The sequence below is a fragment of the Primulina eburnea genome, chromosome 4 (genome assembly GCF_022965805.1).
Source record: "Primulina eburnea isolate SZY01 chromosome 4, ASM2296580v1, whole genome shotgun sequence".
Taxonomy (NCBI): Eukaryota; Viridiplantae; Streptophyta; class Magnoliopsida; order Lamiales; family Gesneriaceae; genus Primulina; species Primulina eburnea.
In genome coordinates this window covers 39862004-39882004 of record NC_133104.1, presented here as the reverse complement: position 1 = coordinate 39882004, position 20001 = coordinate 39862004, and the positions used below count along the sequence as shown (strand labels likewise).

At 35.5% G+C, this 20001-nt stretch overlaps 2 protein-coding genes and 1 pseudogene across 2 annotated transcripts; 1 reads left to right on the top strand and 2 right to left on the bottom strand.

The window, feature by feature from the left end:
- Nucleotides 1–139: 139 nt before the first annotated feature.
- Nucleotides 140–3978, bottom strand: LOC140828862 (uncharacterized). Its single transcript, XM_073191726.1, has 7 exons — nucleotides 3909–3978; nucleotides 2226–2689; nucleotides 1958–2124; nucleotides 1802–1882; nucleotides 1631–1706; nucleotides 1467–1559; nucleotides 140–703 (listed from the first exon to the last, which is right to left on the bottom strand). Exons 2-7 carry the CDS (start codon nucleotides 2668–2670, stop codon nucleotides 516–518), a joined length of 1050 nt encoding a protein of 349 aa, XP_073047827.1. The 5' UTR covers nucleotides 2671–2689; nucleotides 3909–3978; the 3' UTR covers nucleotides 140–515.
- An 8985-nt stretch (nucleotides 3979–12963) lies between these two features.
- Nucleotides 12964–15037, top strand: LOC140828861 (IRK-interacting protein-like; annotated as a pseudogene).
- A 779-nt stretch (nucleotides 15038–15816) lies between these two features.
- Nucleotides 15817–19757, bottom strand: LOC140828860 (deoxyribodipyrimidine photo-lyase). The gene is made up of 9 exons (XM_073191725.1): nucleotides 19351–19757; nucleotides 18432–18772; nucleotides 18114–18354; nucleotides 17713–17870; nucleotides 17585–17621; nucleotides 17396–17454; nucleotides 16741–16822; nucleotides 16573–16644; nucleotides 15817–16122 (listed from the first exon to the last, which is right to left on the bottom strand). The coding sequence occupies exons 1-9, from the start codon at nucleotides 19654–19656 to the stop codon at nucleotides 15949–15951; spliced, it is 1470 nt and encodes a 489-aa protein (XP_073047826.1). The 5' UTR covers nucleotides 19657–19757; the 3' UTR covers nucleotides 15817–15948.
- Nucleotides 19758–20001: the final 244 nt, after the last annotated feature.

Sequence of the window (20001 nt, the reverse complement as noted above, 5' to 3'; positions counted from 1 at the left end):
ACATACTTAATTTTTTAATAATCAACCCGGAAATAATAGATTTTTTTGTGCATCGCATCAAGTGAACTTTTCTCGTTTCTCAAAAAATACTAGAAAAAAATTCAAGACATGAATTACTATTAAAAAAAATTTCAAGACATGAAGCTCAAATATTACGCCCTTTTATTTGTTCATTTGACCAAGATGCACATCAAAATGCAAAGCTTGAATCTTTACAGGAGTCGCTCTGTTTTATCAGCAATAGTAAAAGACTAATTATCCGTAACGATCGTGTATAAATCCAACGCAGTCACGGACCACCAAAAGTATTCAGATAAAGACTGAACAAATACCAACGAAAACCATCAACAAAATAAAGAACCGTGAAACCGTTTTAAGGGGAAGCAATAAAAAAAAAGGAAACCATCAACAAACATAAACAGGACACTAATAGTAGCCGTACTCTCATGAGAAGTGGGAGTTCAGATGTCGAAAGGATCCCCTTTATGGACTTGAAGTGAACCTTTTTGAAAGTCCTAATGCCTATTAGCTCCATTTGATCTAAGACGAGATGAGCTAGTTCCATCATTAAAGTGTTTTCTTTTATGAGGCAGGCCTGCTTCACGTCCGTTGTCTCGTTTTGAGATTCGGACATTACTTGATCTTTCAACTGGAGGAAGAGCCCAACCTCCACGATTCCGAGGCCATTGAGTGCTTCCAGATGCTGAAGTTTCATAAAAGCGAACAAGCTATAAGTAACAAACTTCTAGGTCATTTTATGATAATCAAAAACGACGACGACAGCAGTTCAGCTAATGAAGTTAGTGTTCAAATAGCACAAATTGGTAGGTATGTAGAACATACAAAATGCTAGTACATCATCACAGCATCGAAAGCCTTCTGACCACCATATGAGAAGGCATAAGAAAATGAAGTAAACCAAACGAGGTGTTTGAACATGTATGTGTGGTATCATTATTGTACTTTACTGTTGTGTAACTGTACATAAGTCATTTCGGCTATCTCTAACAACTCCGTGGGGCAATAAAAATATCGTTGAAGGAAACCCATGTCCAAAGGTACAAAGAATGTTGAGAGGCACTGGTCACTTGAGCACGATAGCTAGATTGGACAATAAGTATTTGAAACAAATAGTCATACAATACCATAACTTCGTGGGAAAATCAAAACCATAAGTGTTAAACAGAATTACGAGCCAATTAATCAGCAGTTCCCACAACAAAGATAAGCGTACAAAATGGGACTACTATGATTCAAACAGAGCACTTTACCGACTAACAAATTTGATCTCACACGTACACACGAAAAATGTTGCACATGGAAAAGAAAAAAAACTTGTCATAGAAAATTAAACAAACAGAAAAAATCATTTTGCACATATAATCTTCACGGCATTTTCACTTCATCAAAGAACACATTGCAAAATAAGCTAAAAATGTCTGATCACAAATGTGAAATGAGTTTACCCATAACATCTTGTAAAGCAAGTTCTTCGCTCCACCCAGGGAGATGCTTTTTACCATTTCCTAACCATACTTCTTCAAAACCACCAAGTTCATCTGAGGAAAACAATAAATCAATGGTAACGAGCCTTAATGGTAACACATTCAGCCAAAAAGAATTAAGCTACCTTCATTAAGATTGTGCAAAGTCTGCATTGTGTCCACATGACCATCAGACTTCAAATTTCGAGTCACAGAATGACCCTAAGGCACAATGCAAATTTCAGCAGACATTTCAGATACCAAAATCAATTGAATTCAAGAAGTGCACTGGACTTCCAAGGATGTAGAAATGACACCTTTTTATGAATGCCCCTAGAGACCCTATGAGTCGCTTGACCAGTAAAGGAATTAGCCTCTTTAAATTCTTCCAAAGTCAACTAGATAAATAGAAGTCAGGTCAACCCCTCAACAAGAACAGGAATGAAATTAACATGGCTAGTAGCTCCACTTACTCCATCACTCCCAGCCCTCCTCGTACTAGAAGAGTAGTGTGCACCATTAGCCCCACCATAAGTAACAGTAGAGCTCTGAAACGTGAAACTTTGTGTCTGGGGTTGTGGCCTTCCATGGTTCAATAGGTGTATATTGTTTTTAAGAGGCGTAAACTTGCTCTTTTTCTCTGCAAGCACAAAAAAGTAAATTAACAGTAAGTTTTATCTGCCTCATGAACCACAATGATGAACCAAATTTATTGCCAAAGTAGCACAAAATACAACATACCAGCAGCTACATCATCTGGGTCCTCCACGATAGGCTCTTTGGTCGATCTACCATGCTTCCTAAGATTCACTTTTTTCTCCTCGTTTTCATTTTCATCTTTCTCATCATCAGAAGTCAGCTCCTCGATCACTGGTCCCTTGGATTTGTTGACCATGGAAGGCTGCTGATCAAGAAACCCAGAAGAATTTTCATTCATAAATGGACCGCCACTAGGAACATTCATGAATGGACCTCCAATAGGTAAATTCATGGATGGAACTCCATTAGACCCAAAGAAACTAGACCCAAATATACTTCCAGGGCGTGTGAAGAAGGGGTCATCAAATGGATCCCTTCCCCCAAAGAAGCCAGATAGCATACTCCTTTGGCCTCCAAAGCCACCAAAACCATTGAAACTACCAAAAGGATCACCAAAACCAAAGAATGGGTCTCTGCCACCCTGCATTTTTGAATTTTGTGCTTCTCTGAAGAAGTGGTTAAAACAAAAAACACCGGTGAGGCAAAATAACTGAAAATTGAGTCGAGCTCAACACGAGGAACGTATGTCGTATTGTAGCACAAAATTCACCAAAAAAGATGCAGCAATCTCTTACTAATTTAATCTCTTACTATCTCTCACTATCTCTTACTATTTACTAAAGTAATAGGGGTTGATAAAAACTACTTCTGGTATGCTCATGTGAAAGTCCCAAAATCTTCAACTTAATAAAAGAAAAGAAAAAACTGATATGTTATAATGTAATTTCTTTCTAGCTATTTTAAAATTTAACCATTTTCCCCTCCCATTCTTCCACTACAGTTTTTTGCGGCATTTTCATCTTTAGCCCGCTAATTTCAACCGCCGCCATCTTCTCCAATCTGCCCACTTCTAATCAAACAGGTAAGATTCCAAAGTCCACACTCAATTTTGATTTTTAATTCCAGAAATCTAATAAATTTTGTAGAAATCTAAAAATGTGGGAAATATATTGGTAATTTTGCAAATTTTACATAGTTTTAGAAAAAAACAAATGGGCTTAATATAGTTAAATTGTTTCAGCACACGGGAACAGAGTGCGATAGGCGCTAGTTTTTCATTAAAGAAAAGACAACAAACCAAAAGTTCGTAGAAAAAAAACGTTTCTGTCACAGCAAAAAACATTAAATGTTCAATGAATTACAAATTACAAAATGGATAACGAACAAAATCTACAATTTAATCAAACAAAAACTACAATCCAATACAATATGCCTAACAATGGCATGATTCATTGTCCATACGTCAATAGCACATAACAGTCACACGCAAAATGCTAGCAGATTATTCAAGCAACTGGAAATCTTTATTTAAAATTAAAATAATATCACTCTATTTGACTCTTCTGTATCCTGAATAAACGACAAATTGCAACCCTTGTTCAATCCTAGAAAACAGCCATCGTTGAAACTGAGAGAGAGAGAGAGAGAAAAAGAGCCTCTCCTCGAGGCATACTCGTCTGGAATATGGTTTAAATTCAAGGACCTTAAAAGTGCAAGTTAAGCATCGCGATTCCGTTGATTCTTTATAGAAAAGATAAAAACGTAAATCTCAAATGAAAAACATTCGTTGAAACCCCAAATTAGACAACTCAATTACAGATCTCAAAAAGCCACAAAATTTAAAAACAATTGAATGATCGACGAAATTTTAAGGAAAGGACGAACCTAAAACTCTGTAGGATTCCGGATTTTGCAGAGAATGTGGAGGGTGAAAGAGAATCGAAGGAACCCAATATGAAATTATGAATTGAAATGGCCCGTTTACGACGTCCGTGACTCATGAGGTGGAACTATCTGGGCTCTCTTTGGGCCAGTAGCAATAGCAGCCCGTCACCATAAATTGGGCTTTTAGCCCAGATAATGGAGCATAGCTTCTTCTTCTTATTTTTTTTTAATCAAACCTTTTATATTTGTTGAATTCAGGTAAATAATAATAATCGCATAAATAAACTAAATAAAGATTTCAATCATCTGTTCAAGGTTTTTGTGGTTGATACGTTTCTTACAAATTTATGATAAAAAAAATAGTCGGTGGATTATATCGGAGAGATTTGTAAAATAACCTTAATCAAATATTTTTAAAATAAAAAAATCTTCATAAGTATATTTCAAATGCATTTGAGGATGTCATTTTCTTAAAAAAAATTATTGATTAAAATAAAAAAAATACCCGGATTATGTCTATCTATATTTAATTCAAGTAATAATATATGTTATGTAATGTAAAAGGTAAAAATATACCTAATATATCGCATGTTGTGAAAGTCTACATGAGGAATTTATATTTTAGTAATTATTTTATATTTGATGTGTTTTGTCACTGTAAATTATAAATCTTCCCATCGACGTTGTAGTATAGGGTGGAATTTAAACGTTAATTTTTTTATATGTCTAATTTTTAGAAAAATGTTTTTTTAAGGGGAAAAAACATTATTATATATGCAGGAAACATTAATATGAAATTGAGCATGAAGTATTTATTTTTATGATCCGGTAGAAATTGAATGGAAGAGCCATTAATGATTATGCATGTAGCTCTGTCACATTTATTGACTCGAAGCTGGCAAAGTTTGAGACACGAGGAAGCCAAACAAGCCTCCCTCCGTAGCGTTTCATTTATGATGTTCACATGCAAAGTTTTAAGACAACAAAATTGAACAATTTTGTAAAGGAAAAAAATAAGACGACGATGCGATACATTTGTTTTTTGTGTTTTTATATATTTATATTATTAAATTTCAATCTTAGTTAGTTTTTTTTTTTACAATTGTATATTATGGTGTTGATTTGGCACTTACATATAACACTAACGTTTGTAGTATTACATTAACACTCAAAACATACCAAATTTCCGTCCTAATTTTTTTTGAAATTTTATTTATTTTGTTTATGCAAAGGTATGGATAGGGCCTAGGGTCATATTAGTTTGATAAAAATTTGTGTGAGACGGTATCAATATAGGGTTGTATTTTATGAGACATGTATCTTATTTAGATCATCCATGAAAAAATATTATTTTTATGCTAAGAGTATTACTTTTTATTGTGAATGTCGGTAGAGTGGACTCATCTCACAGATAAAGATTCATGAGACCGTTTCAAAAAAAACCTACTCTATTAACTTATGGTCAAACGGAGAAGCCTCAAAATGTATGGTTAGATGTTAATTCTACGTCTCTCTCAGAAACACCATGCATTCATTCACGGATTCAAAGAAAGAATGTTTATCGGAACTCGAATGAAGATCAATCAATTCGGAACGAAGACTCCGCACCACTTTGACTGTGACGCTCATTAATTGGGTCGATAAAAATATTTGAGTACTTGGATGATAAATGATATTAAAAATTCTTTTTAAATAATTTAATATAATATGAACAGGTAAAAAAATAGCATAATGAATACATAAAATTGCAACCAAATGTGCAGATTATAAAAACAATAAAATCTCATCCGACAAACAAAATAGGACGTAAAATTGCAACCATGATGTGTGTTTGAATTTCAAATGAAAAATGTTATGTTATGTTCGATTTTTGAAAATTATTAGAACAGAGTCTAAATTATGCCAAACATTTTTTTCCTCGAAGCTTCCCAATCTCCACTCACTTTTTACTATATTTACACGCCAATATGTGTTACTTCATTTTCCTAATTTCGCTTGGAGATTAGAAAGTTGGGGGGTTTGGTCATTTCTCAATAGATAGTCAAAAGAGTCTCCCGGTTCTAATTTATTCGTGAGATTAGTCAACTAAGTTCAAATTTTCGATAAAAAAAATTATTTTTCACGGAATACTCAAATAGAAGATTTATTACACAAAATTGATCCATAAAAACACGTCTCGCAAGAGTTTTTGTGTTTCACGTCTATGATATAGGAGTAAATGCGAAATTAATTGGTGCATATGTATTAATAGCTCAACTACCAACAATGAACAATATGTATTTAATTTTTGTTTGTGTGGTGAGAATGAGTGCCCGAACTCCGGTTTATGTTACCTATAACCGTATAAATAAACGTGGGAGATATTAACTAAGAGCTAGCATATTATTTTGATTAAAGTTAGATATGATTGGTGGTTTATTGTCCTTGTCATTTAAGACTTGGTACTATATTTTTTAAAACAAAAAAATTAAATGATTTTTAGAAATATTTCTTTTTTGTGCAAGATTAATTATATACATGCATGGACTTTTGTGTGATTGTACGAATCAGAAGAATTTATTGTTGATGGACCAAATTCTTTGATTATATTCAAATTAAATAGTATTACAGTAAAATACTTTGGAAAGACAAAACATATTTCTGTATTTTTTTTCTTTCGTTTTAGTTTTAAAATAGTGTGTCTGATTTGATGTTTTGGTTTGTATTGTCCTTCCAAACACCAGACTGATTTTGGTATGAAACTGAGGTTAACTGTCAGAATGATTCATTATAATTTTTCCCCTTAAAATTTTAAGCAGGCTAATTTGGTCTTAAAAAATAAATAAGAGAGAAATTTGTATCATGTTTCAGAATATATATATCTAAGACGCTAAGGTTTTAAAGGTGGAGTAGGTCTTTTGTGAGACGATCTCATGGATCTTTATCTGTGAGATCGGTCAAATATACTCATATTCACAATAAAAAGTAATACTTGTAGCATAAAATGTAATATTTTATCATAAATGACCCAAATAGACATCTGTCTCACAAAATACGACCCGTGAGACCGTCTCATACAAGTTTGTCTTAAAATTGAGTGGATTATTTTATTTGAGAAAATTTATTCTCCGTTTATTTTATTAATTTTTGACGAAATTAGTGCCGAGGTTAATTAGAAATTTACTTAAAATTTAAAATGTAATCAATTTTGAAATATACATCAAGACGCAAATTGATTTTGGTTTAGTATCTTGAAACGAGCCTTACATACACGCTAATCATTTATACTTTTGGAGAAATAATAATTTCACTGAAAATATTATCAAATTGTATAATTCTTTTGTGAGAGAGTCAAATAAAAACATGAACCAAGCTATAAGGCCCGAGCTCTCAAAGTTGGATTCCTACACAGATTCGAACAACAACTTCATGAATGGTGCATAGAAAGAGTTTTTCGACATGGTTATTATGACACTCAAGTCACAATATGCATAATAAAGTAGAAAAAACTCACAATACAAGTACACACAAAAATGCGATATCGACTGAATGAATGAATAAGTACATAAATATATATAGGTATTCATTGGAGAAAAATAATTATAATCTCGGTTGCGGAATTTGAATTCATAGTACGACCTGACATATGATCATGTTTGTATTAAATTATTCATTAAATGTCTCGTTAAATTTGCTAAATGTCTGAATGCTATATTTCATACTATGTCTTACGAGTGCAAACGAGTCAAACTACTTATAAGTAACTCGTGAGCGGTTCGGTCAAAATTTGACTCGAGCTCGGTTTGACCGAGTTCGAGTAGGTTCTTTAATCGAGTCGAACTCCAGTTTTACATGTCGGTTTGACCGAGTTCCAGTAGGTTCTTTAATCGAGTCGAACTCAAATTTTACATGTGTCTATTCGAGTAGCTCGAGCTCGGTTTGACCGAGTTCGAGTAGTGTAGTGACCCGTTCCAGAATCACCTACTAATTGAAAACTAAGCATGCAATTAACTTAATAATTACTAATCAGAGATAATAGCGGAAACAACTAACAAATGATAGTTATACAACCCAAACGAACTCTAGAACAACTCAAAATAAGGTAAAGAATATCTGGTACAACCATAGCGAATCAAATGATACCGAAACTAAACCAACCGGCTACTCAACGTCCTCCTCCTGCTCCTCCGGAACCATCCAACCTGAGACCTGCCCCGTGGGAATGGGGTGTCCAAGATAAACAAAACCGAGGACGTGAGCGATAAGAACGCCCAGTACAAAAGTATGAGTATACAGACCTATATGAAATGCACATGCTATGATCATGATACCGGGGTAGTCAAGAAACAGGAATCACAAAAGGATCTCAACAATGCTCAGTCTAGAGGCGCCAAGTGGATAGTGCCGCGCGGTCCAACCTCTGGGTCACTACATCCACTACAAGACAGACGTGGACCTAAAATGTCCCGGACCACCGAAGCCCTCCCGACCCGTCGGCCACTGTGTACTCTCGGTGTCCATGCGTCCACAAGACAGGGCTGAGCGGCCCCAAGATATAGCTTATCTCGAAAGAGATACAGCTCAACAGTAAAGGCTATCTCGAAGAAGATACGGCTCAACATGAAATGCAACGTGCAGTAATAAACGTGACATAATAGCATGCATCATATGACATATATCAATGCACCACATACTCATGCAACACATATATGAATGTATACTCAACCAGGATATCTCGGATAGTACTTTCGTACCTCTATCACAGCAATCCTAATCCACTGGAACAACCAGACAACAGGTCTAATCCAAGCCTATTCATCAAGTGAAAACCATCACTAAACTTATCTACCAGACTTAACTAGATAATCCTGAGATAAATACTGATAAAATTCCAAACCTTCGTCCGTCGCTAGCCCGCTGATGCCGCTAGCTCCCAACTAGAGCACAGTTCTGCTACAAGACCAGCAGCTCCCCGCTAGTGCCCAAATCTCGGAACACGACTAGAACCTGTCAGAAACGACTGAAATGCTATGGAATTCTCTGAATTGGCGAGTCAAAATGAGGAAATCCGACCACTATTTATAGGCCATGTTCGGATCCTCCGAACACCACTTCGGAACGTCCGAACGCTACGTGTCCATTGGCTCTTGACAGCTCATGATCGGATCCTCCGATCATACACTTCGGACCGTCCGAACATGCACGTGTCCAGCTGCTCTTGACACCTCATGATCGGATCCACCGAACCTACACTTCGGAACGTCCGAACTCCCACGTGTCGATCAACTCTTGACACCTAATGATCGGATCCACCGAACTCACTTCGGACCTTCCGAACTCTTCGGTGCTTCCGAACCATCTTCGGACCTTCCGATCATGATTAATCACCATTAATCCGTTAATTACCCAATTCGGCATTCGGGCTACTACAAGTAGGTTCTTTAATCGAGTCGAACTCAAGTTTTACATGTCGGTTTGACCGAGTTCAAGTAGGTTCTTTAATCGAGTCGAACTCAAGTTTTACATGTGTCTATCCGAGTAGCTAGCAATTTACTCGTTTGTATATATATATATATATAATATTTATTTATAATTAAAATATGGCTTAAATCGAATATTTCGAGATTGAGCTCAAGTAACTTTAAACGTTCTCGAGTTGAGCTCGAGTTTGAAATCTTGATCGAATTGAGTTCGAATTCGAGTATACTATTTTTTTCGAGTTGAACACGAGTAGTATCATATTCGAGCTCGACTCAACTCGTGAATTGCCTAAGAGACCTACCCTATCACTAGCTTCGTCGGGCAACTTTAGCCCACTCGTGTGCCACCTGACATGCTCATGATTTCAAACTAAGTCGAATCGAGACAAGAACCCCTACTTGGGTCTATTTCTCGCCTTTCATGTTCAGTCTAGAAACCGCCGTAACAAACAGACCTCTTAGCTCGTGCTTGAGTTTGTCTACACTTCGGACTCGGGCTCCCTGCCTAGAAGTTTACTTTTAACTACTTCAGCCGACAACCACCTCGTCATACCATCTCTCACCTTGGTTTGTTTAAGGAACTCGGGGATATCCCGGGAAATCACAAGACATGTTAATAATTAATTAATGAGCATGCTAATTCATACTGTGAGCCCAACTTACACTAAAACTACTAAATTCCATGAACTCGTTGAATCATCGAGTCTGTCCTTTTATATTAAGCTATCGGCCGTCTGGTATCCTCTTCCTCGAACAGTACTGATTACCTCGTTTACTTTCTTAGTTTAAAGAACTCGGTATAGGTCTTAGTGGGATCGACAACTATTCGAGCATCAATTATTTTGATTAATCATATGATGAGAATGGTAAAATGTAATATAATGCTTTTGAAAAACAGTGAATGATTGAATAAAAATTTGAGGAAAAATGGATATAATTTACTTCTGTGAATATGAATTAATAGAAAAACGGACGTGTTAATGTATTATGTATTAGTTTAAGAGGTGAATACGAAGGAGCCTCGTATTCCTTGCACGGATGTGCCGTGGAAGATGGGCTGCATTTAATAATTATTTTAGGACCATGGGAATAAATATGGGATGGACCTACCTACCATGCACAAGGTACAAGACCGGCTGCGGCGTATTTTTGGCGGAGTGTTCTCTTCTTTGATAAGTTTGTGAAATGTGTTGAATGTTTGACGAGCAGGCTTTCGCCATTGATGATACTTATTATTGTCTTTTTTATACCATTTTTAAAATAATTTCAAGTCACGTCGATTGATGATTTTTAAAAGAAAGTGAAAACTCGTACGAGACGGTATCACTGGTAGTATTTTGTGAGACATATATCTTATTTGAGTCATCCATAAAAAAACACATTACTTTTTATGCTAAGAGTATTACTTTTTATTTTGAATATCGGTAAGGTTGACATGTCTCACAGATAAATATTCGTGATACCGTCTCACAAGAAAGACCTACTCTTAAAAGAATTTCGACTGCAATATTTTTTTAAAAAAAAAAAAGAATTCTACAAAATATATGGAAACCCCCGAAATTATTTGAAATCATGGCAAACATATTCAACATCGTGTTCTTTTCAAATTTTGATGTCATTACCACTTATGTTGAAAATGTTGGTAGAAATTATCGTATTGGAGTCGAACATTAATTACACTTTTACTACTATTCAATTTTCATCGACATCTGACTAATAAAGACATAAACGTGTGAAGAAATCAAAGCCGGATTTGGTTCACACTAGTACTAGAATTCATGAATATTGCATATTGTTTCATTTTAGTTCTAAAATCATTAATATTTTTTATTATAATAATAATTTATACAAATTAGTTGGATTTTTATGGAAGTATTTGGAATGGAATAAATTGAAATCAACAACCTAATTCACTATATTTGTCGGGATATAATGCGTTTGAATTCTATGTATTTTAATTTCCTTCCTTATTATCTGAACGGATTTCAAATTCTTACAAGATTGAGTCATTTCGAATTAATTTATCAATTTTTTTAGAATCCAAACCACAGCCTAAATCTGGCAATTTCTTGATTCTTTTTACTCAAGTTTCAATATCATAGTAATTATATATTTATGCATAGTTTGGTACATGGGATAAGGGAGGGATTGATAAATAATCCTCCTTATCCTATGTTTGGTACATTTTTAAAAAGCCCATGATAATATCATGGGCCCTTGATAAATAATTTTTTAGAAGGATAACATATCCCTTCTATTAGGTGTGATAATTTTAGTCTAATGATAAAATATATTACAAATGACTTAATTACCCTCAATTTATAAATGATTTTTATAAATCTTGCTAGTATGTATAAATTAAAATCAAATAAATATTTTATTTATTTTTATATATTATATAATATGATAATTATATAAATGAATTTGAGATAATTATATAAATAATTTTTATAAATCTCTATAAAATTATTAGTATCACTCGATTAACCTTAAAAATTGATATTTGACTTGACTCACAAAATCAAGAGCTCGATTATCATATTATATAATATATAAAATTAGGTAAAAATAAATAAATCGTGCAAGCACTATCGACGCATGAACATATAAAAAATATGAACTCAAGCAACAACTTTGAAATTATAAAATTTATTATGATAAGGTTAATTTTGTCATTACAATCTAATATATAAATTTAATCACTCTTATTAAAATCATACCAAACATTAAATATAATATCATACCTCTTATTTATCCTTAACTTATCCTTATATTATATATCACATTTTATCCTATCATGTGTACCAAACTATGCCTTATATAACATCAAAACTGGTATATATATATATATATAATTTTGAAATTTAACGACTGCATGCATGAATGGGCCGGGTCGCACGAAACCGAATTGACACCTCACTTCAATTAATGGGACACGTCATATGAAATTGTTTTTTTTAATTATTTTTTTAAGTAGAAGTAGATTTATAAATAAATTGAATATTTTGTTTGTATGTGAAGGTCTCTTTTAATCGAGGAGATATCCTGGCTAGTTACTTCAACCATAAAATTATGTGAAAATATATGTTGATAGAATATTAAAAATTTAAAAGTAATATTTATATCAATAAAACGTGTTTTAAAAATAAAAAAGAGGTTAGCACCTCTTATAAAATATTCAAATAAGTAATTTCGAAATTAAAATAAAAATGTTATTTGCACTTTTGTCTAGTTTTTAAGCAAAAACGTTATTTCCCCCCTCATGAAATCTATTCAACATTTCGTCGTATCGATTTAATTTTTTTTTATGAGTTGTATATATGTATTTGAACAATTCTCTCTCATTGTGGTAACTTTTGATTTCACTCTTTGTCTTATTTTAGAGTTAAACTCTAGTCATAATCTTTAACATTTCTTATTGTATATAATATAAAATTGGATCCTCCCATCCATCAATATTAATTCAAATATAAATAATTGTTAAAAAATCAAATATAAATACATTATATATATATATATATATATATATAAATATATTGAGTAATTTAGTCATAAATAAAATGAATCAGATTCTTAAAAAAAAAAATTCCTTCCAAAAAGCGCTGAACTGTGGCCCGCTGTATTTAGTAAATGTTCTGCACTGCATTTTTGGTGGATGAAGATGAAATAATTGTCGGTATATGGCTTCGTTCGTCACAAATTGAAATATTCAAAAATCGAGTTTTTTAAAGATTACCATCGAGGGGAAGCGAAAACCTTAAACAAAATTATTGTACTGTGAAAAGGGGATAAAAGTGCCCATGCAAAATCAACATATTTTTTCGAAGTTTGCAGTTTATGTTTAGCAGTAAAGTTTAATTCCGATAAAGTTTTGGATAATGAAATCAATGGCCACTGCTTCGGCCGCTAAACCTTCCGTTTCTCCTCACAACCCGCTTCACTTCACCCCTGTAAGTATCATCTTCTACACTAGAACATTTTTGTGCGAGTGTTTTAATTTTCTTGAATAAAAGAGCGAAAAACTTGTTACAGAGAAATCCCACATCTAGTTTTATGTTTTTACGGGATAAGAATGAGTAAAATCTTTTCGTTTCTATGCTTTTTGGCTCATGACTTGAATTCTGGTCTGGGTTTTGTCTTTACTTTTTTATTGGGGTTATGAAGATTGAAGAGGGAAATGAAGATGAGGAATTTCAGCAAGGGCTAAGCAGTTTCAGAGCTACTACGCCAAGTGAACATCTGGATAAAAGAAAGAGCGACTATAAGCACAAGGCGACGCCATTGCATTCTGAGAAAGCTAGAGGCAAGGGGTCTTCGAGAAAGAGGCAAGAAGGTGATGATTCGGCAGGGGTTTTGTGCAACAAGTGCAGGCCAAGCAGTCGGGAGAAAATTTTTTCGGTAGCTAATTTGGAAAATAATGGAGTTTTTAAGCAGTCTATGGTTAGTCCAAACGCGATTTTGAGGTCTGTTTTGGGTTCTCTAGGAAAGAAAAGCCCACGGCTGTCGGAAGCTAGCGGAGGCGGTGGCTCTGCCGTGTCAAGGGAGGAGCATTTGAAGAATGCGGCTGGCTGAGCTCTCAAATAAGCTGATTCAGGCCACTAGGAACAGGGATGAGGCCATTCTTGAATCTTCAAAGTTGAAGTCTTCGATGGCTGAGCTTGAGAAGAAGCTTAATAAGTTGGAAATTTACTGCCATAGCTTGAAATCTGGGCTTGAAAGTTTGTAGCAATGATAAAAATTATCAGTATCAAAAGCATCAGAAGTCTCTTAGTGTGAATTATCAATGTGTTAAAGTTGGCGATCAAGAAAAAGTTATTCAACATTTCTTGGTTTTAGTCTCTGAGTCAAGATCGTCCGTTCGGATTCTGAGCCGGGCTTTGTCACATCAGATAAGGCAAATGGGGGTAAAAGTGTTTGATAAGATTTTGTTGCTTCTCCAACCTTATGATATAAAGATTTCATTTTCAAGAAATCCAAGGGCCTTGCTTTTCTACATGGAAGCTTTGTTAAACAGGGCACTTTTCGAAGATTTCGAATCCATCGAGTTTCAAAAGAGTGCTTCAAATCAGATTCTGAATCCGATAGATCGTTGTGTAGCTAATTTTGCCATGTTTGCTCGGTTGCATGGGTTGACATGGGAGGAGGTGTTGAACAATGGAACCAGGCATTTTAGTGAAGATTTCAGCAAGTTCTGTGACAGGAAAATGAGTGAGATTGTAGCTATGTTGGGTTGGAACCGGGCATGGCCCGAACCGCTTTTGCAAGCATTTTTCGGAGCTTCTAAAGCTGTATGGCTGGTGCACCTTTTGGCTAACTCGGTACACCCGGGTCTACCCATTTTCAGAGTTGATAAAGAAGTCAGTTTCGATCCAATTTACATGGAGGACATGAATGTAGACAAGGTTAAAAGGCTAATACCTACAATTGTTCGAATCATGGTGACTCCCGGATTCTATGTGTATGACAATGTGATAAAGTGCAAGGTTCTTTGCAGGTATTATAACAGCAGTGGTGGCTCGACAGACAAAGGTTCAACCCCTTCTCCTACCTAGAACATGCAACTTCGATTAGAATCTTGATTAATGAGACTTTTGTATGTTTTGATTTGATGTATATTATTTGATTTTATACTCAGGATTGTGTCAAATGAAAAAGGGTTTGTTTTGGCCATTGACCATTGTTCTTTGTCCTTTGATCGTTTGGCTCCACTCATATGGTGGTCAGCATTCTAGTTTTAGCAGCTTTTCACGTTGTTGGATTGATGGTCAAATTGCTTGGCAACGTGTTAACGTCAAACAGTGGCATGCATCTACAAATTGTTTCGAAATCAAGATCATTTATTTGATTCTCGTTAGCCGGTCAAAATGGAGCAGTTAGTGAGAAGAGGGTTGTTGAATTCTTGGGATAAACGATCGGCCACACCGCCCCATGAGTTACTGTGTGTATCAAAACATTGAGATTTGATGTTTGAGCAAGATAACAATACAAAAATTATTAATAGCTGAAAATTTTGGTAAGGCAATACCATTGCGCTTAAAGTTACACCTTTTGGTTTAAGATGGGTGTGAATCCACGTATGGATTTGTAGTTGTTCCTTTATTTGTCTATATGTTAGTAATGCTTGCCTGGTGGGTGAAGGCATGCTAGTGGCACAGTGACTTTTATTGTCCATATTTGTGGAATGTGGACTACACATTACAGTCATGTAGCTGAGGCAGTTTTGGGAGGGCACAAATTACTGGTGGGGGTAGTGAAAGCATCGTCAGATTGGTCAAACGCACGAACCCGGACATTTTTCTTGTAAAACAAGAGCAACTGCTCCTGCGGCGTAGCTCAATACAAGATGATTTGAACTTGTTTAGTTCTCAACATTCACGCATAATTTGAGTGGAAAATTCATTTCCAGAGAAAAATTAAGGGTGGACGACAAGAAAATGGACGAGATTAAAGATGAACTAAAGCCGCAACAAATTACAACATATAAATCGGATGCTCAAACGAATCATCTCAACATTAATACAAACATTCTCGGAAATGTAGCATCCTGATCTGTGTTTACCACACAAGTAGGCTGCCAATCCTCAACTTTTCAGTTGTTTTCCGTTGTTTTCAAGACAGGCTTCTACTTTCCTTTTCTTGCATTCACCTGTTATCCTCTTAACATAAGCAATATAGCCATCCACATCAAATTTCCTCTTGCACCCAGCATAGTTCATGTATCGTACTTTCCCGAAAACTGGTCGCTCTCTCCACCCCTATATGACCATCAAACAACCCAAGTCGTTAAATTGGAATAACACGTTTGGAAATTAGAATTTAGGATAGTCTTTACTCATTTAATAGCGTCTCTCTCAAATTGCATCCCCATTTGGCATCCAAAACGGGAAGTAATCCCAAGTACCAAGAATGACGAGAAAAAAATCTCACAGCAAAAGAGTGCAATTCAATAAAATTCAGCACCATACACCAGATATATCGTAAAGCCCCAAGTCCATGCAAAGCAATACTAATCTACATGATGAGTTGCAGTTGCACTAGCAATGACTTTATAAACCAATGTGGATTTTACCGGTAATACTACTAATACAACGAGTGACAACTTCGTGTACAATGACAGATAAGTGTGATCATAGCTTCAAACAGAATGAAAAAATTACGATGCTTAAATTGGTAATCTATAAAGAATGAAAAAAAACCAAATATACCTGGTCGTGTACTCCGCATATTGACCACATGCATCCAACATAACCATTTGGGTCCCTTCCGTCTATTTCATACTGCAACAGAAACAGACGATAAAAAAGGATGATGATCTCCTGATAGGTATTTGGTTGTTATACAAACCAGTAATTCACCAAAAAAATGAATAAGACCTTATCATTTAAATATATTGATATTGCAAGAGCTTCCTCTGGCCCAATAGTCCATTCAAGAATCTTTTTCGCCCAATACATCCTGCATTTATTCCTAAACAATCAACTTCCCAAACCAAAATTTAGAAGAAGTAGTTGTGGACCCTTCATTATATACTATACTTAATAGGAGCTCAATTTGCTAATTAACTAAGATCATAATATTGTGAAGCAGAAAGCTAAAGGCTTGCCATTGATCGTCTACGGATAATAGCAAAGGGATTTTAATAGCAAAGATTTGGTCATTGCCATGACCATAATTTGTCCAACACATGCTCAGGGCTTTCAGAAGTTCAATTTACTCAATATACTCTGGCCATAAGCCATTTTATGTTACAATTTGAGAACCAACAATTTTCGCTGTCACCTTAAGTTAAGACTGTATACTTGCTCCAATACAGGTACAGACATGATCAAAACAGCAGAACAAGAATCCGAACGTCAAAGGATTCAAGAAATAGCAGTGTCATAGTAAGAAAAATCAGATGGTATGATAAGAGAAATAACAAGAAAAATGATAGGCATGACATGATGCCATAAAATAAAGATACATCGAACCACCTTTTAAACCATAAAAGATAAAGAAAACGAGAAATAGTCCTCGAAAATGACTTGCCTCATGAAACCATGCATCTTTCCAAAATGAACCATTTCTAACTGAGCGGCATTCCAAAGCTAAAAGCATATGGTGGAAGGAAAAGTGAGAAAATATGTGACATAAGCTAAACTTATCATTAAATACCAGAAATCCAGGCACAAAACATTATGATTAAACCAAATCTCAACAACAGTAGCTATCACTCACCGGATCAGCGGTCTGTGCCTTCTCCAATTGCTCTCTCCTATAAGCGAAACAAAATTGTGCATCATCAGTCGAACCATAACAAATGAATCTATCGAGTCCCATGGAACAAATCGGTGAAAATCACTCACGTGTATAAATGCTCCCGTTTATCAGAGGCATGGTCCATCAAAGTCTTGCGAGCCCACTCCCATGCACCCTGTAACGAATCATAATGTGGCTGGTAGAAGCAGAAATTATCAGCAAGTTCTCTCCGAACGATCAATTCCTCCAAGAATGCGTCAACTGCCTTCAAAATAGTAATCATCACAAGTTTTATATCAATTAAAACATTCGAAGATCAAACACAGAGCACGTCAGGTAGCATCTCGATCTATATCACTGCACTAAATTTAGTATGAGTCACTATTATTTGATTAACGAAGACATTAAAATAACTCAGACTACCAGAAGAAATTTTACAAAGCATAGTGAATATTTAAGCTACTAACATTGAACGCTAATATTTGAACGGACAAATTTGACCACAAACCTCAGGACAAAGCTTCCGAACTCTGCGTGCCTCCAACGCACAACGCTGTGCTGATATCTTTCCAAAGTGCAAATACGGGGAAAGGCCAGACAGCCCTTTTGGTTTGAGTGGATTATTTCTGTCTGAGTTATAATTCTTCAATCTTGTAGTCAAAAACCCATTTTTCTTCCCCATTAGTACTTCTAGTGCAGCTTCTTCACCTGGATCACACCATTCCAGTTCTGGAACTTCTGCTCCTCGCCTGGGCGTACAGAAAGATAAACACCAGCTACAGAACCTGAATAGATCAGATAACAGAAAAGGAGTTTAGTATCTCACCTTAGAGAGTCTGCAATGAGGTTTTCCCAATCCACATCTTTACTCGAGGAAGCCCATTTCCTTTTAGGAGACATGAGTTCGGGAAACTCGATCAGATATTCAGGAAGCTTTTTGTTTATTTTGCCCCTTAGGGTCCTAGCACCATATTCCAGTTTATCCGATGCCACCCAAACAGGCACTATATTGTGTGCATCAACTTCATGAACTGATACTGATTCATTCACCCTCTTGCATATTTCATCTTTCCAATGCTGAACCTCTCGCAGAGGTGAAAAGTCTGTTACCAAGAGTGACGCACCACATTCCTCTAGGAAATTTGGAATGGTGTCCACAGCTTCACCCTATAAATCAAGTTAACCAAAACAGTGTATCAACTTAGAAAAACAATTCATCTTCAGTACTCCTCACTCCTCCAGTCCAAGACGACAAACAAATCAATCATCATAAAATTCTGAAAGATATCCAAATACATAGTTGACATGCAAATAGAAAGGTAAATGATGCCAAAATCATTAATATAACAGATGAACCCATGAGATGAGCACACAACCAGTGACTGGGGGAAGTCAAAGTATGCGCAACATAAGATTGAAAACACATAACCACTCTAAGCCTTTTAGGATGCAAAATAATTACAAGCTACTGCTTCACACTACGATTCGATCCTATCTATGTTGTCAGGTCACGAATTAATTAGAAGATCATTTACTAAACCAATAATGCCGAGTTCTCGACGGAAAAATGAGAAAAATTAAATTTTTAGAACAATTTTTCCTAAAGTTTAAGTTTCACGCTGAACGACCAGTCAATCCCCACATCGCCCCAGACAAATTATAATGTCATCCCGCAGATAAATTATCGCTAGGAATCAGAGGCAGAACAAAGTTTTACATGAACAAAAGCATCAAATTCGACCTACCTGAAACAAGAAAAAAGGTATTTTCAGATATTCTCGAAGACGAGAGTGCAATTCACGGAGACCCCTGAGCATAAACCCGAAATGCCGAGCCTTGGCACCCTTAAACTGATTGAACAAATTAAAGGCTATTGCCACTGGTACATCTCGTTGGTTGGCCTGAATGACGGCATGGATCAAAGCCCAGTTGTCCCTCAGCCGTTGATCTCTGAACATCCAGTACACCACAGGACCAGTGGCCTTTTGATCCGAAGCTTGCTTCAGGACCCGAAAACGGCCCGGATGGACGGGGGGAATCGAGGAAGACATCGCCGACGTAAAGCTATTGAGAACCCGGGAACGTAGATTTCTAGTTCCTACTACGAGAAGTGGAGGGAAATTAAAATGGAAAGCTTAACAGTCGTGGTTCTGAAAGAAGACACGTAAGAGGCTTCTCATTCCTCCCTTTTGCTGACGTTGCTTTAATACTTTTGAAAAATAATAATAATTTATTACCAGTAATTGAAGGGCATTTAATGTAATGAATGACTAAATTACAATTTGAAATAATTAAATTTTAAAAAAATAAAATCATATCATAATTATAAAAATTGATAAATGACCAAATTTAAATTATAATTTAAAAAAACGAAGTAAATTATTTTATCCCCATCA